An 18,330-nucleotide genomic window follows, 5' to 3' on the forward strand; every position below is an offset into this window, starting at 1 on the left:
GTGTATCTATTTCACAAACAGTGTGTTATCTGTACCGGTTTTGATATTATATTTTAGAGTTCCAGGATAGTAACGTATGTACCCCTATCAGATTACATCACACCTGTACAGCAAGACATTTGATGCCACACAGCCCTGAGGGGCCAGTGTGAAATTCAAAATAAACTGGCCAGTTATGTACGTCATAGTGCTAACCTCAGCATCCTTTCATCTGACAACCTTCAGGAAGTCATCAGAAACCAATCATTTGGATCCACCACTGTTTGGACGAGGAATTAGAGCCTTTCGAATAAGAACCACTCCGCTGCCAGAGTCTCCCCACCTAGCACCACACCGAATCCCTGGGAGAGCAGCCTATAGAGCTGGCATAGAGGCCAGTGAGGACAGTGATGCTGGGGGTAGGATGGAGCTGTACTGTCAGCTAGAGAGAGGAGGGGCCTGCTGCTCTGCTATATAAAGACAGGAAGCCTGTCTCCTAGATGTGTCACAGTGCCGCCTCTCCCCCATTGAGATTCCCATACTGTTCCACACTGTGCCCTGCTCATCTCTTCCCATCACTCTGGTCTGTGGGTCCCAGAGAATTTCCCTGGTGGTCGCCCATCTTTATCTCTCTCCCTCTGGACTGAGGGCTCCCACGCCCCACCTGGCCTCCCATACAATCACGCTGATCTGAAGGCACCTACCGACCTGCAGCTTTTCATTCCTTGACGCTTTTCTTGGGACCCGGCTCAAGATGCCAGAGCCCACAAAAAAAGGTAGGAGCGCCCCTGTTCTCCTCACTGAGTGTACAGAAAGGGTTTCAGAAAACTGTACTGTACAACAGAATATTATAATTTCGTTTGTTGGCATTATTGAGTAGTCATTTAGCATTAGACAAAATAAGTTCTCCAAACTATACTTTGAGAGTTCCCAGGAATTTGCTCACGGTAATTGAGAAAGTGACTTTGGCGACAACAGTATTGTATTTCTGCTTGGATGTTTCTACCTCATCTGTGGAGATGGAGATTCAGGAGGTTTATAAAAAAAACTGTTGTTGCTGCTGTTGGCATGATGGACAGTGGTCTCATGGTGATTAGGAGTCCACTGGAGGGAGACGTGATGAGCCCTGGTGGAGGAATGTTAATGATCCCTGGTGCTTTGCGCTGGCCTGAGCTGGACACCAGCGAGGAAGACCCCTGAAGGGTGATGTAATCTGGATGGACTCTTGGGATAGTGTTGGAATGAAGATGCCATCCGGATGATGGATACATTCTATCCTTGGTCTTGCTGATGACTGATGAATCGATGGCAGGGTGGATGACATGTTATTGTGCAGCAGAAGCCAAACAAGATTTCTCAAACCCATCCCCCATATTCAACTCCATATTCATCTCCCTCCTCCTTTCTATGGCAGAGCCCTCAATAGCATATCGCTGCTAGTCTGCATAGACTTAATCACTCTGTGTCCGTCTTGTTTGTAATTCTGCTATTCTAGTACTTCCTCCCTCTCCATTAGTTCCGGTCTTTGGGGACTTTGCTCAATAGTAAGACATTCCCATGTACAGGAACAGAACAGTATATTCATCACTTGAACACCACCACAACGGAGTGAATAACAAGTTTTCTTCTAAAACCGTTTATCTTCTGGTGGACCGTAGCTTTATCTGCAGCAGTACCCACACATCAGGAATAGCACACACTCTCTTCTCTCCACACATACATCCAGGCCACTCTGCCGGTGTATTCTCTCCTCTGCAGGACCATGGGGCTTATAGGCTAGAATGGGAGGGCTTTGCAAGATTGCTTTCATGGGAATGATACAATAAATATGGTGGCAATACATTTTGGGACTAGACCAGGTATGCAGCAACTGCTCCAATCCACCTTTTGGCATCTTTACAAAGTCAGCTGTGAGCACAAATCATACCATTCACTTTACTGGCCTCATTCGCGTTTCAGTACCAGTTTATTGTTTGCCTGTGTTGCTTTGATAGGGCTCTCAATAAATGTCAACATCTCAATGTAGTGTAGCAGAGGCTGGGTGAGCTAGAAGTTTAACATCTACAATGTCGCTTTGGGGTGAGGCACCATGACACTGTTGGACAGCTTAGCTTCCTCTTGTACACATATAACACACAGCACTACTATAAAGTGGGTTTTACTAGTACAGGAGAGATGCCTCCAGAAAGTTCATCCAGCATAATAAACATTCATCATCCCGTTGGAGACAAACACATAGGGGAAGGGGATGCAGTTGCATGCCAGTCCACAAACAACCGCCTTCCATAAATAGCTGCTCTGTTGCAGAAGACTAGATAAATGACTGTGAAAAAAGTATTGTTGTTATAAATGACTCTGAACAGCTGAAGAGGAGGAGGCTGCTGGATGTGGTGTTGGTTTAGACTGCAGACTCAAGTCTTTAAAAAGCAGGATGAGAGATGACAGACTGACTGGCTGGCTGAGTGGCCCTTGGAGCTCTTGGGACCTGGATTCCTTGGTCCCTGAAATAGTTCATAATGAGCAGACTTTTAATCCTCTCTCGCTCGCTGTCTCTCGCTCTCTCTCTCTTGCGCTCTCACTCCCTCACTTTCTCCCTCACCACCCGCCATTGTCACACCATCATTTTAGGTGATGATTCACTCAGGGCACTAATGGGTCAGACGTACGGTCATTAAAACTCCCACCCAGAGTCAAAAGACCAGCATCATCCACTACACAGACTGTGCCTGTTCTCAGCAAAAGTCTTGGGTTTCAGTGGGAAGAAAGCCCACATCCTCACCTCGGTATATTTACAACCGCTCAGCCCTCATCACTCTCCCTGCTCCGTTACCTCAGACAGCATGGTCGTCGCTTTCCGAATTCCACTCCACATAAATCAAGCCCTTAGGTAAACAACACAGGGAGACCCTGTTGGCTGCTAATCACCAAACCACAGCCCCACATCCACACTGAGGTCGTCAGCAGTTTCTTTCTGTGGCCTTTTCACTTCTAGCAGCACTCATTCTCAGCGCTCCTAGGAATCAAGAGTCTGTCATTCTGCAACGAACGGACACTATCCCTTATGTGGACCGCTGGTCCGACTGACACACAATAGTCACAAAGAAGGGGTGATGATAAAAGGTGTGCATTCAAAAGTTCTGGGGTCTATATTAAGAAGAGACGGCAGCTTGGCTCTCATTGGGATCACCATGAGCCCATCTGTCTGCACAGCAGCAGGGGCGACAGCTGAACATACCTGCAGCGTGGTCAGCTGCACTGGGGAGTTCACTGAGGTGAAACAAAACCTTTCTCTGCGCTCATGATCTCCACGAGGAGACAAAGAATGCCTCCCTGTAATGCACATTGATGTGTGTGTTTGTGAGACCCTATAGGATTCTGATGTGATGAGCCAACGTCAAGTTTTTGGTGAGGTGTGACAATGTCTAAATCTGAACTGGAGTGTCCGGTGGGAATCACAAAGGAGTAGCTGGACAACAGGGTTTTGGCTGTGTTGCAGACTGGAGAGTCGAGTGGTTGGGAAGTCATTATGGATCTAATAGTGTTTGGACTTTGGATTACAGTATGTACAGTATTACTGTAATTAGGCACACAGGGATTTAGGAATGAGAGATGGATGGGAGTTACTGTATATTAAAAAGACAGAGGAAATTGGCAAAGGCAATAGATGTGAAGGGAGAGGACAGAGAAGTCACAATGGGGCATGGCAGACTGTCTTACAGAGAGAGAGAGACAGGAATGGCACAGTAATGCACAGTATTTCTCCAGATCATTAACAAAGGACCTGTCTTGCCTGGCACAGTGTAGCGTGGCAAGGCTGGCATCCCTGCAGAATTCACAGGCTGTTGTGCCAGGCCTAGTGCTCATCGCTGAGTGCCACTCTCTGTGGAAATGGACAGGCTAGCAACAGAGTTGTGGGAGTACACTGTCATCACCTTCCAAAAATTCCCCCTACACCCCCTCTCTTTTTCCTCTCCTTCCCTTGCTCAGTCAGTCAGTGTCCGTGTCCGAAATCTGGCTTGCCTACTACTTCCTTAAACTGCATACTGTGTACTAATCGTACTACATACTATTTAGCACACACTGTTTAGTAAAAAGTATGCAGTATGCCACAGCCGAAATGTACTACTTTTGGTCCGTTCAAGACAACTGGGAATACGGAAACAAAACAAGCTCAGACTGGGAAAAATCAGAACGTCGGTGATCTTCAGATCAGAGAAGTCAAAGCTCAAAGTTGATGCCAGAGTTTCTGACTTGTAATTCCGAGTTGGATGACCGTTCAAAAATAATTTTCCCAATCGTAGCAGTTTTTTCCCCCCTAAGTTCCCCGCTGTCTTGAATGCACCGTCAGTTACGTCTTCATATGAACCGGAAATGATCATCTGTAGACCCACCCAGTGACCTTTCCGTGTTGTTGTTTTGGGCTTACGTTAGCTAAAAAGTTAGCATTTGGATGTATTAATGGAAGAGTCACCTGAAGCTTGAAAGTAATGACAGATGCAGTAGAGGAATGCAGTGCTGAGGCAGATGGCTCGTAATGAGGACGACTGGCTACTACTCGGGTGGTGAGATTTCTGGCACCCAGAGCTGCTGAGGCATCACCCAAGTGGGTGCTATACATTGTGAAGGAAGTCCAGAATTACCCGACTCCCAGAGCAGCCCACAACAAGATCGTCATCAGACTCCATCTTTATCAACCATGTCCCTGAACATCTTCCTCTGATCAAGCCATGAACTGTCCCCTCCATCTTTGGAGGATGCATGCACTCAGACTTGGTTGACCTAGCTAACTAAAGCTAGGCTACTCATGATGATGTATTGGTTGACCTAGCTAACTAAAGCTAGACTACTCATGATGTATTGCTTCTTTGTTTTTTACTTTTGATGCACTTTGAGATTATGAAAGCGCTATTGAAATGTAATCAATTATTATACAAAAGATGGTTTATTTAGTTTAGTAGAGCAAAAAGCTCTGACGAAGGCAGAGAGGCCGACATGTAAGCTTCAATAAAAAAGTGCTACTAGCGAGAGCAGTGTGCAGGTTTCTTTTTTCATCATAAACATCGGTGATACTAGCGAGAGCAGTATGTGGGTTTCTTTTTTCGTCATAAACAACAGTGATACTAGCGAGAGCAGTGTGCGGGTTTCCCTTTTCTTTCAACTTATCGAATTGTTACCATGCACCTGGAACTTTTAACTCCTGAAAAATATGGAAAAGGATAGCTTTCAGCATCAAACATATTACATGTAAAAGCCTGTAAAATGTATTATGCCAATTGCAGTATATTTCTCTGGAATACTTGCACTTTTCTAAAATGTATATTGTCACGCACCAATGTGCTGGTGAAGCATAGGAAATAGACATCTTGTTGCAGACACGGCATTCGGGTATTTAGACACGGCCACTCTCATTTTTCCTTTTGTCAATCACTAAGACTCCTTCTTTCGAATCATTCTATTTACTTTATGTGTGATGCCAGTATGTGTGATGCCCCCCCCCCCCCCCCAAAAAAGCCTGTGTTTTCTTGTACTGTATGCAAATGTGAGTGGTATAAGCGTGGTTATCAGGCTCAAGATATACATCTGTTATTATTGATGCCAAAGTCCCTGTGGGTTGATATCAGTCTTGGGGTAAGTGCTCTTCTTGTAGCCTCTATCTGTCACTGTCTGCTGGGGTCTCCATGTCTGTGTTTGCCTGTTACTGTGTAATCCATCCTCAGTCTACCAGGCTAATGTGACGATTGGGTGGAATCCCCTTTCCTCCAGTCTGCATATTGACACATGACATCAGAATGGAACTTTGTGAAACTTGCATTGACTTTCAATAGGAAGAGGAAAGAGGAAGAACCACTGTGTTGTGCAAAAGTGGAGATTTTCAATCTAACCTTCCCCGCTGAACACACACGTGACTCTGTTGTATTAGCCCATTAATAACACACAAGGTAAACATTCAAACCCAATAGGCTAGGGTGTACCAAGGGATGTATAGAGACGTTGATCCACTGAGGCCTAGCTTTAGGTCCCTTTAATAGGTTTAGATTGTAGTGTCCAAATAGGTGCCATGACCCGCTATGCGGGTTTGATCAGTCCAGACAGTGCAGAGTTCAAACAACGTGTGTCAATTGGTACCTTTATAATCAGTTTCTACTGTATTCTTATGTGTTCTACTGTATTGTTGACTGTATGTTTTGTTTATTCCATGTGTAACTCTGTGTTGTTGTATGTGTTGAATTGCTGTGCTTTATCTTGGCCAGGTCCCAGTTGCAAATGAGAACTTGTTCTCAACTAGCCTACCTGGTTAAATAAAGGTGAAATTAAATAAATAAATAAAATATATAGTGTCCAGACACAAGGTGCTGTGCACCACAGGGATGATGTGGCTCACTGGGGACATAAGACATAGGCTTATAGCAGTAGCATCCTAGTCATGATACTATACATTAAACTGTGTAACATGTATACATCTGACCTTCAAAATGGTCACATGCTGCTTTGATGTGTCCACTTACAGTATCAATATTTTGATAGTTGCTGTGGCACGCAACAAATTGACTAGATCAAAAATGCCCCGTTTTGAATTGTTCTCTTTTGTCTCTGTTTTGCAGATGAGACGCCCAATGGTGAAAAAGGTCAGTAAAGGGTGATGCCGAACAATGTTCTTTCACCTCACACAGCACTGGCTTTGAGCAGACCAGTTGGTATGAGATAATTATTATGGGAAACATTGGTTATGTTAAGCAGGAGAGAATGTATCCCATATTAGGTTGGCAGTTTTGGTCTATTGGATGGTGGAAACCATGTTTGTGCAAATGTGAAATCATATTAAGGTACTACTGAGGATGTATGGGATGTGACTACTCCACTTCCAACTTCAGTGTGAATGTGGAAACACGGTCACTGGTTTAAACACTGCAAAAGTGTAAATGTGGAGGGTCTACATGTCCTTGGCAATATAACTGTTGTACTACTGTGGCTCAGTGGTCAGTGGTGACGACCGAGTGGTCAGAATCTACACATTCCCCCGGCGGACCGGCTGATCCAGGCCTGTTGATTCAGCTGACACTCCTGCCCCCCCCATGTGACCAGGGCGCTGGCATGTTATTGGCTGCCTGCCGACACCAGGCTTTGACCTTGGGAGTAGCGGCAGCGTCTTGGGCCTGTGGCTTTGTACAGTGGGGGGAATAGCTCTCCTCACAGACAGGTTTAGGCTAAATGTATCCCTGGCCGGGCACTTATTTGATTTTACGTTCTTCTTTGAAAGTATTAAATCGTAATTGTGTCATAAATATCGCAATTGTGCTTCAGAATGAGAATTGTCTCAGATTTGATAGTGTAGTTTAAAGTCAAAAGTAAGAATACTCCAGAAAGATTTGGACAAAATTAATTCGGAATAAACCTGTCATACAGTAAGTGAAGGACACATTTGAAACCTGTAATGTATTTCATCCATCAACTTTGGGGCGGCAGGTAGCCTAGAGCGTTGAGCCAGTAACCGAAAGGTTGCTGAATCGAATCCCAGAGCTGACAAGGTGTAAATCTGTCGTTCTGCCCCTGAACAAGGCAGTTAACCCACTGTTCCTCGGCCGTCATTGTAAATAAGAATTTGTTCTTAACTGACTTGCCTAGTTTAAATAAAGGTTACATTTAAAATGAAATAAAAATACATTCCCTCATGGTCAAGCTCCAAAACAATGAATCTGGTTCAGCCAAATGGCTCTACAAAAAAAATCTTGAAGGGAAAATTTGTTCATCTACACTCAGAAAATATCCCACTTGATATTGTGCATGCATATGTACGAACGAATACAGTAGATTTACTGTATGTGTCCCAATCTGTGTGTGACTGAGTGGAAAATGGCGAGTGAGGTCGGGCATACAGTGAGTTAGTATGCCCATTGGTGTGAGAGTGAGTATGTTAAAGGCTAGATGTGGAGGCTTTGCGCTATTAAATGCAGCTCTTCCATCCCTGCTATATTTGTCACATACTCAGAGAGTGTTGCCACAGACAGTAGTGAGGCGCCAATGCCCACACCTGAGATATCCCTCGAGGTCTCACCTCCACCCCCAGGTGGGTAACAATGCACTGGTGTCATGCCCCTCTTTTCTCCCCTTCCCCACTCTTCCCAGGTGATTAATTTGCACACCACACTGACAACACGCGTGTTTGTTGTTGTGTGTCCACCGTTCTTGTTTTTCTTGTTTTGTAATGGGATTTCTCAACTGTTCCTCGACGACACACACGTTCACATGCAAACATAACGCATATAAGTCGAAATAGTCTACGTGCGATCCGAATAAATCAACTTCCTGATAAACAGCACATATGATGCACATAATTCCGTAATTGCACTGCTGCTACTGTAACACACTCCCGTGCTCGCATTGCTGTGATGCTTTGTCCCCAATACTGGCTTGTGCTTGTTCTACCAAGTATGTCAACGTTGTGTGTGTGTGTGTGTCTGTATGAGGTGCTGAAGTATTGTATTGGAATATGGAATTGTCCACAGGAAGTACATTCAGTGTGAATGAGGAAGTATAGGTTTAATTGTTACATTCAGCAGGTAGCCGTCATTAGACTAATAATAGATTCCGTTGACAATGTCACGTTCAAATTTCTGGGAACTGTTATGATTTGCTATGTGAAATAATGAAAATAGTTTTTTTAGAGCTTGTGGTACATTGCAATTAAGTCTTGTACAAGCTTGCTGAATAAGTAAAACTATACTTCCTTGAAGCCTCCAGGACTAGCTATAGATGTGCAATGACCAGATTGGTAACATCCCTTAATTTTTACTTGGTGGTTGGCAAAGATAACTTTTTACAATTTGTATCAATTTTGATCGCCTGTCATGCATTCAGACATAACTGTCAATGGAAAGACCCATTCTGGTTGCTGGCTATCTATGCTTATTCATGCCCAGCCAGCACCTCATATATATATATATACTGCAGTGTTTTGAGAGGCTGCCAGTGCTTTTGCTCAAGGCATGCTGCTCCAGCCTGGCACTGTTATCTGCTGTACAGAACAACCGGTAGAGACTGAGGGGAAGGATCCACAGCCCATAGAGGTGATTAAGCCAGAACCAGTAGAGAATGGGTCTAAAGAACCAGAACCAGAGGCGGTTGCGGTCGGGGCTAAAGAGCAAGTCGAGTCTGTGAACTCTGAAGTAAAGGAGGAGGCCCCGTCCCCTTGCTCACCCCCACCGCCTGGTAAGTCAAATTCACTCAGTCTCAAGCCATTCACAGTCAAAGCGCATGCTGTTTACTATAACGGAAGGCCCAGAGTTTTTCCTGATCAGGTCATATGGTTAGGAAAAACTCCAGGCCCTACTCATAAATAGTAACAAGCGCGTCCGTTCAATTGTCCCACTCTCAAACCATTGATTGAAGCAGTTTGACTCTAGTCTGTAATAGTCAGATCCATAGTGCTGGTCTTTGCTAAGGCCCTTTATCTTCTCCCAATAGATCATATGGGCCAAAGTTCCATTCAAATCAGGCAATGGACTGATAGAATCTGTATGAACAAGGGTTTTATTTGGATTGAAGCACTGTTTGTAATGACAGACAGAGACACCTTTTGCCTCAATGGCTGCTATGACCCAATGTGATAAACTTCATTGGCATTTACACTACAACAGCCATACATTGGTTCATGCTTTGCTTTCTGCAGATTGTCGACTAGTGCATTTTTATATACAGTAAGTTCTAATTCTTCTAAGGCGGAAGTGTCCTCAAAGTCGTGTCTGATAGCTTTGTCATGGTCAAACAGCACATATAGGCTACATGTAAATGCAGCGTGTCTGCTGTGTGCACAGTTCAGTACGACAACTTTACGGCACATACAGTTGGAGTTAGCAGTTTGTTTGTATTAGAAATTGATGACTGAAAGAAACTTGGTGCTGTGTGAGTGGAGGAGATGGACGGTAACTTTAATCTGTGAGAGCCTTGTCCCAATTCAGCAACCGTGAAGGAGGAAGCAGAGCCAGTTGTTACGGAGGTTACCCAACCGCCAGAGCCTGTTGTTACAGTGGTTACCCCACCACCACCTCCACCTCCAGAACCAGTTGTTATGGAGGTTACCCAACCGCCAGAGCCTGTTCTTACAGTGGTTACCCCACCACCACCACCACCTCCAGAACCAGTTGTTACGGAGGTTACCCAACCGCCCGAGCCTGTTGTTACAGTGGTTACACCACCTCCACCTCCAGAACCAGTTGTTACGGAGGTTACCCCACCACCACCTCCAGAACCAGTTGTTACGGAGGTTACCCAACCGCCCGAGCCTGTTGTTACAGTGGTTACCCCACCACCACCTCCAGAACCAGTTGTTATGGGGGTTACCCCACCACCACCACCACCTCCAGAACCAGTTGTTATGGGGGTTACCCAACCGCCAGAGCCTGTTGTTACAATGGTTACCCCACCACCACCTCCACCTCCAGAACCAGTTGTTACGGTGCAGGTTACCCCACCCCCACCTCCAGCAGGTCTGGAAGAGTGTGTGTGTCTGTGCAAATGCACGAACAAGTGTATGTGCATATGCAAGAACGTGTGTGTGTGTGTGTGTGTGTGTATATAGGTAGGCTACGTTTATTTGCGTATGCACAAACATGTGTTGGTGTGTGTATGTTTGTGTGTGTATTATTGTGTGCGTGGCGTGTGTGTTTTCTGTGTCTATTCCTCTCAGTACAGTTTACAGACTGTTTATAGCTGAGGGTCTAGGTTTCATAGTGAGGCTATACTGTAGCAACAAGCACAGTGCTGTTGACAGCCGCTGCAGCAGCAGCTGATCTAGATGTATGGAAGGTTATATCTCTCCGCAGTTGTCACTCATCACTCAGCATTGCTCCAGTGCCTTTTTACCACAACAAAGGTCAGTTTCATATGTCGCTTCTGTTTTACTCAACCCCCAACCCCCTTGAACGCTCTCTCTATTTTAAGAAATAGCACCCCTTGTGTGGACTTCCGGTAATACCGTATACCCCGGGGTGGTACAGAAACGGGATGAAAATCTGGATACCGCCCAACATTACTCTCTATAACGTCTCTGGAGGTGGAGCTGAGCTCAGTTACTCTTTTGATTGACGACAAGTTTCTCAAGTAACAGGGCTTATCTTGGATAGTTAGGTCTTTAATCTTTCATATCCCTTGTGGACATTCGTGTGTTCTTCTGGCCGCTGCTTGTCAACTTCAATCTCTCTCTTCCTCTCACAGTGCTTCTCACTTGTGCTTCCAGCTTTCCTAAACCAAGCTTGTGGTGTTACGCATAATTCCTTTATCTTAAGTACACGTGTGATCTCTCACATCACTGTCCACTTCCATCTCATAGACACTGGTGTGATCTCTCACAGGACACGCTTCGATCTCACGATCAACACGTTTGTGGTCTCGTACACTTCATCTATCCATTTCAAAGACATGCATATGTGGTGGTGTTGTGTCGTGCCGGTCCCATGTCCTGTCTTGTCTTGCATGCTTTGTCTTGTGGCTTGTCTTGTTGGCCTGCCTTGCCGGTGATGGACTTGGAGCGTTTTGATAGGTGGGTCTGTGTCAATCACACCTTTATTGCAGATAAAGATGATGACGCTACAACCAACACCCCATCACCACCGCCCCCACCAGGTTGGTAACCATGACAAACCATCCTCATTTCCCCCCCTTTCCCATCTTGTCAAGTCGGTTACCATGGAGACTCCACTATAGGACAGGGCTCCTATCAACACCCCAAAAGTCAATTTTGCAGGAGACAGTTACTGTGGGGAAGAGTTTAACTATAGAGAACACTATGGATAGATGGTGAATGGGTCTCTTACCTGTCTTTTAGACAGCAGGTTTTTCTCAGACCTTTGGAAAATATTCCTGATATGCATTTAATACTGGCACATGGCATTTTGCTGGTTAGAATATTCAGGATCAGCTCCTAAACTATTGCAATATATGTTTGTGCATATCACATACATATGTTGTTTACATGCATGCCAATTAAAAAATGCCAAAGCATAATTCCTACAAGCACACAAACCTTTATTTATTATAATTCTCAAATAAAGGTATGGATGTGAAGATCACATCTGACATGTATACTGTGTATATATACACATACAATGCCTTCAGAAAGTATTCACACACCTTGACTTTTTCTACATTTTGTTGTCTTACCGCCTGAATTTAAAATGGATTAAATTGAGATTTTGTGTCACTGGCCTACACACAATGATGTCAAAGTTGAATTAAGTTTTTGGAAATGTTTACAAATTACTTAAAAATGAAAAGCTTTAGTCAATAATATCTTGAGTCAATAAGTATTCAACCTCTTTGTTATGGCAAGCCCAAATAAGTTCAGGAGTAAAAATGTGCCTAATAAGTCACATAATAAGTTGCAGGGAGTCACTCTGTGTGTAATGATAGTGTTTAACATGATTTTTGAATGACTACCTCATCTTTGTACCCCACGCATCTTTAAGGTCCCTCAGTCAAGCAGTGAATTTCAAACACAGATTCAACTACAAAGACCAGGGATGTTTTCCAATACCTTACAAAGAAGGGCACCTATTGTTAGATGGGTAAAAAAAAAGACTGAATATCCTTTTGAGCATGGTGAAGTTACTAATTACACTTTGGATGGTGTATCAATATTGCACTGTCGCTACAAAGATACAGGCGTCCTTCCTAACTCAGTTGCCCGGTGAGGAAGGAAACCGCTCAGGGATTTCACCATGAGGCCAATGGTAACTTTAAAACAGTTACAGAGTTGAATGGCTGTGATAGGAAAAAACGGAGGATGGATCAACAACATTGTAGTTACTCCACAATACTAACATAAATGACAGAGTGAAAAGAAGGAAGCCTGTACATAAAAAAAAAAATCCAAAACATGCATCCTGTTTGCAATAAGGGAATAAAGTAAAACTGCTAAAAATGTGGCAAAGACTAGGGAGTTTTTTTAGGATAAAAAGAAACAGAATAGAGCTAAACAGAGGCAAAATCCTAGAGGAAAACCTGGTTCAGTCTGCTTTCCAACAGATACTGGGAGACAAATGCACATTTCAGCAGGACAATAACCTAAAACACAAGGACAAACATACACTGGAGTTGCTTACCAAGATGACATTGAATGTTTTCAGTTTGTCATTATGAGGTATTGTGTGTAGATGGGTGAGAGGGGAAAAAAACGATTTAATCCATTTTGAATTCAGGCTGTAACACAACAAAATGTGGAATAAGTCAAAGGGTGTGAATACTTTCTGAAGGCTTGGAATATACACACATAAGTACCATTCATGCCACGTATGCTCATCATGTATACTGTATGTGTATTATATGTTATGTGTGTATATATATATATATATGATGATATTATACATGTTTTGGTTTGTCCTAGACCTCAATTATGTTGATACCATACCGGTTCTCTTGTCTTGAATTGTGTTATATGTATTCATATTTAATTCATTGGAAATTGTTGGTAAAAGTAATTGGAGGTTTCATTTCATATTTTTTCTGATTACAAGGCCACAATTTGTCATACTTTTTTTGTCAATCATCACAAAGGGTCAATCGAAATATTCCTCACCAGAGTCCAATAAATTGACTAGTTAAAAACACAAATTAATACCAGTAATACTGTGCTTTCTTTCACAGAGGATGCCAATACAGCCAAGAAACTGTCTATTGAGCTGCCTAGTAAGATCTTTCTGTTAATCATACAACTATAGCTCTGACCAAACTGGTCGTTTTGATCAGAATGTTACAACTGCCTGGATGTAGGAAACATGTTCGGAGACATGTTTATTTCTAGAAGGTGTTTTGTGTGATTTTTGAAGTTAGTTATTTTTCCAACCTTAAGAGATAAGATTGTCAACAGTGAAACATATTGCATAAACACCATAATAGATTTTTATGAAAAAGAAATTATAAGAATTTAAGGATTTTAAGGGTCTCCTTTTCTGCAATTTTCTGTCTGGCACATGAATGTTATACATATTTATGTCAACACATTTGGAATTCTGATCGTAATGCAACGATGCAGTTTGTATAAAACTTTATTTTAAGAAATACAAAGGCATGAAAGCAGATTCAAAACTGATTCTCCTCACTGGTGAAACCTAACAATATACAACAATGTACATAGTTACAGCTTTTGATTGGCAGCTTGCATCATTATGTTAGAATCCGTCAGGGCTCAACTTGCTTACTGTTAGATGTCTTGTATTGCTTGCTGGTCCTGAATGTTTGTGTGTGCTTGCTTCTGTGGACTTTACAGTACTATTTCTTATAATATGCTGTAAATTTCTCTCTGTCTTTGTTCAGATGATAGCATCCATGTGTCAGCCATGGGGAGAAAAGACTCAGGTAATACTATGTAACAAAAGCCGTAATAACCATCCTATTTGAAGGGACGTTTTCAATAGCAGAGCTCCAGAATTGCAGTATTCTCTCTGGAGCAAGCCCACTCACGAACAGTGTTAGTCTCTTAGCTGGCTCTTTTCATTTTCCCCGCTTAGCTGGTCCAATGGGACCTGGCTTGGCATTCTTTAAAAGCTCAGGTTCATTTGGACTATGTTCTGCTCCATGCAAAATACTGGTTTGCTAAAATGTCATAGTTTAACTCCCACGTTCCTCTCCAATGCTTGTAGGAAGCTATTGGGCTTTTGGACATCTTTATATTTTTCAAACATCATGGGATAATGAATGACATTTCACATAAGTAAGAAGTAAATTAAATGATTAAGTGACCTAGTTGGGTGTTAGTCTTTGAGTCAGAGATGAAGTAAAGTGGGGGAGGGTAGCTGGGTCTTTGCAGTAGGTAGCGAGGGGTGGGGCTGAAGGGACTCCCTGTGTAGGTCTGTCTATAGCAGTTTCATCACATGTTGGGCATGGCGACTGCTGACATCAGTCCTAGTCCACTGAGATCTCAAAGAAGACCGGAGCATCTAGAAACGGAAGAGCGTATCAATCGATACACTTTTGCACACAGCAAAGGTGTCCCCTCCGATATGGTATTCATTCAAAACCCGTAACGCTTTTCCCAGTACAGGTATTTGTTCTATGTTCCATGTTCTTATGCTTTCCATGTTGCAAAATGTTATGCTTTCCATGTTGCAGCTGCCATGAACAGCTGAGGAACCGTGTGAATGTATTTCTGTCTGTCTATCTACCTTGGGAAGTATATCACTTTCAGATGAATACAGAGAAGTGTGCTGACGGATTGTTGAATCCCTTGAGTACAGTATACGAGGAGTGTGTTGGTCTGTTGGTGTTGAGTCTTTGTGTGATTGTGTGTGTCCGTCTCTCCTGATCGACCAGTGTGGTCTCTCGGAGATGGACAGGCTCCAGAGGACCTTGACAAGCCCGTAGACACTCCACCGCTGTCCAGCCTGCTCATAGAAAGACCCCAGGGTGGATCCATCACTGTGGGTGAGTGCCTGCTGAGTGAGCTCTCCTCTCACAGCTGCTCTAGACCAGAGATGATATACTTTAAAACCCTTACATGTATAATATTTGTACTGGTCAAGGTCTTTTAGATTTGGCTCTCTCCCTTGTTATGATGAAAGATAGCCTCTCTTTCTCTCTCTCTTTCTCTGTCTCTCTCTCACTATTGTATTTATTCTCTCCAAGAGAAGGGACCTCTGCCAACCATGTGTAGGACATCTATCCACCTCAAAGGCTATTCCCACCATGGACATGCTGTGTTTTACATGTTCACAAGGTGGAGACATCTCCTTTGTTGCCAAAGTGGAGGCCCAAGACCTGCTCCGTAAACCCACCATCAAGTGGTTCAAAGGGAAATGGATGGACCTGGCCAGCAAGACCGGAAAGCACTTACAACTGAAAGAAACCTTTGACCGACGCACCAAGGTAGACACCCTCCCATGTATAGCTCTATGTACTGTATGTTAACACACACACGCACACACATTGGTCCCCTAGCTGTCCCTCCAATACCTATGTATCGCCCTGCAGATTCACACATTTGAGATGCATATCATCAAGGCCAAAGACAACTATGCTGGAAACTACAGGTGTGAGGTCACCTACAAGGACAAATTTGACAGCTGTTCTTTTGACCTGGAAGTGAAAGGTTTGTTGCTCTATTCGAGTCTCAGTCATACGGCAAAGAACACACACGGAAACATGAGCAATAATATAATATACTGTGTTATTGTTTTGCATTATTGTCTTTCAGAACTGGAACAGTCACAGAGTGTTGATATTCGATCAGCCTTCAAAAGAAGGTATTGAGAGCAACACAATCTGACCACGTTATTTAGATTTTTTTTAAACAGACAGTTTGTAGACTAGTTTTCAGAGTCAACAACAGAGTGATATTTTTACAGTTAGTGGTTAGATTGAGCATTTGACTAATGAGTATCCTTTTTTTCTCATAATGATAAATATGACAATAGTAACATTAAACACAAACTTCACTCGTTTCGAGCAAGATTCAATACACATGGCAAATAAACCTGAAAATGTACATCTGAACATCAGATACGTGGGACATTGTGGCTCAGTAGGAAAACCATGGCTCTTATCACAAACCAACATGAGAACATAGTGTCTGAAACATAATGATCATGAAATCGGATGTGATTAACCTTTTATTAAGGGTAATTACCAATCAACGTGTTGAACAGCACAAAGGCCAATGCTTGCATTTGAAACTCCCTCCCAACAATGTGTCAGAAAGCAACGCAAAACATCCCAGCCCCATAGCATTATCCCAACGTAGCTGCTCAGTGATGCTCCTGCAACACAGCAGAAACATTGTGGAAATGTTGTCATATGCTGGCTGGGATCGCTCTCGATACTCCTTACACAAACCAGTTCGTTAGAAGCATTTAATTGGAAATGAACCGAAAGGGTTTTTGTGTAAGCCACCAATCATGTGTTAGTCTGGACCTAATGCATTTGATTGAAGTCAGTAGCCGCTGCTTTGCGTTGTTCTTTTAGCATTGTTTATCTAGTTGCCTGTCACTGTTTCTACTTTGATTAAATCTCCATTAATCTCTTCTTGTTAACAACAGCAGTGAAGGACACGAGGATGCAGGGGATCTTGACTTTAGTGGTCTTCTTAAACATAGGTGAGAGTCACTGTCCGTCCTCAAGGGGACAGTCTTATTTTTGTATTTTTTTTTACTATGCCCTTGTTTGGGGTGTTTACCTCTTTTCTCTTTATTTTTTATTTTCTTTTGCCCCAGCAACCACGATTGAATCTTTTACTCTCTTTGTACTCTTATTTTATCACATGGTATATATGTGCATTACAATAGAGTATAATATATTAAAGAGTGCAGTATATTAGTTAGAGCATAGGTGAAGTACCATGTACTGTAAGAGTACATCATTTCATTAATATCAGGAGTTACAGTGAATCACATACAAAGTTACTATCTAGTACACTATCTACTCTCACATATTGATAACTGTATTTTTGAGTTTCTTTTTTCATTTGTAAATACCAATCTACATTTTTTTCTTTGGTTCAGAAAACAGCATGTTTTTTCAATGTACTGCAATGAGTACAATAGACCTAGACAGACCGTGACACTTCACTGACGTAAAATTACACATTTATTTGGGCTTGTCTCTTCTTCTTCCCTACACATTCAGAAACCAAAGGTTAGTAGAGAGAATAACCTAGGTAATTAAACGATTAGACCTTACTGCGGGGTAAGTACTATAATCCTGTAGCGTCCCCAGCATGGAATGTAGCTCTAGGATCTGGAACAAGCAAGAGTGTTGGCCTACTGTAGTACGGTAACACTTCATTTACAGCCGGCATTCTCAAATGCTCCATTAACAATCAGTAAGGATGGAAATTGACTTTGCATCATAAAGTCTCTCTGCTGTTGGGGAGGACCACTTCTTTGATCAACAGTAGAGTTCAATAATACTGTGTTTATGAGGCCAAAGGACTCCCATTTCGGATCATTAGTGATCTGCTAGTGGATCATTTATGAATGATGCTGTGAAATAGTGTTATCGCTACAATGTCATTTTATTTCAACTTAGAAATACAAGGCACATATCACAATGTTTATTTCAGTATACACAGTAATTGCCTGAAAATAAACAAGAAGAGAGATGCATAAGAATGAAATAATAATTTCATGCTTTTTTACCTCCAAAGCTTTCCGACATTTGGGAAAATGTCCATGAAAGAACGGACTGATTGAATGATCTTTATTTATCTGCCTAATGGATCTACTCACGCCCAGGGCAACATGCTTATTAACCTGGATCTCACAGATCTAACATCCCCTATGGACGCCTAGCCTTCCATCTCTAACACGTCAGAGCGTCTCTGAAGTGGTGATGAGTGAACATACTGAGACACAAGGCAAAGGGATG

The 18,330-nt window shown here is 42.8% G+C and overlaps 1 protein-coding gene across 15 annotated transcripts in view; it reads left to right on the plus strand.

Annotated features, from left to right (window-relative positions):
- The first annotated feature begins 464 nt into the window (after positions 1-464).
- LOC115198931 (myosin-binding protein C, slow-type) overlaps positions 465-18,330 on the plus strand; it is a 33,028-nt gene continuing 15,162 nt past the window's right edge. For 3 of the 15 annotated variants that reach the window (XM_029761356.1, XM_029761348.1, XM_029761351.1), the window contains exons 1-14: positions 470-755; positions 6,582-6,605; positions 7,967-8,044; positions 9,001-9,186; positions 9,936-10,463; positions 11,548-11,598; positions 13,618-13,659; positions 14,287-14,328; positions 15,283-15,393; positions 15,686-15,834; positions 15,940-16,057; positions 16,163-16,211; positions 17,004-17,060; positions 17,590-17,598. In XM_029761356.1, the coding sequence (XP_029617216.1) occupies positions 734-755; positions 6,582-6,605; positions 7,967-8,044; positions 9,001-9,186; positions 9,936-10,463; positions 11,548-11,598; positions 13,618-13,659; positions 14,287-14,328; positions 15,283-15,393; positions 15,686-15,834; positions 15,940-16,057; positions 16,163-16,211; positions 17,004-17,060; positions 17,590-17,598 (1,466 nt within the window). In that variant the 5' untranslated portion in view covers positions 470-733. Of the gene's footprint in view, positions 756-6,581; positions 6,606-7,966; positions 8,045-9,000; positions 9,187-9,935; positions 10,464-11,547; positions 11,599-13,617; positions 13,660-14,286; positions 14,329-15,282; positions 15,394-15,685; positions 15,835-15,939; positions 16,058-16,162; positions 16,212-17,003; positions 17,061-17,589; positions 17,599-18,330 lie in introns of all 15 variants that reach the window. The other 12 variants (XM_029761350.1, XM_029761352.1, XM_029761354.1 and 9 more) reach the window with 10 other exon arrangements.

This window comes from Salmo trutta, chromosome 8, assembly GCF_901001165.1.
Source record: "Salmo trutta chromosome 8, fSalTru1.1, whole genome shotgun sequence".
In the NCBI taxonomy this organism is placed as follows: domain Eukaryota; kingdom Metazoa; phylum Chordata; class Actinopteri; order Salmoniformes; family Salmonidae; genus Salmo; species Salmo trutta.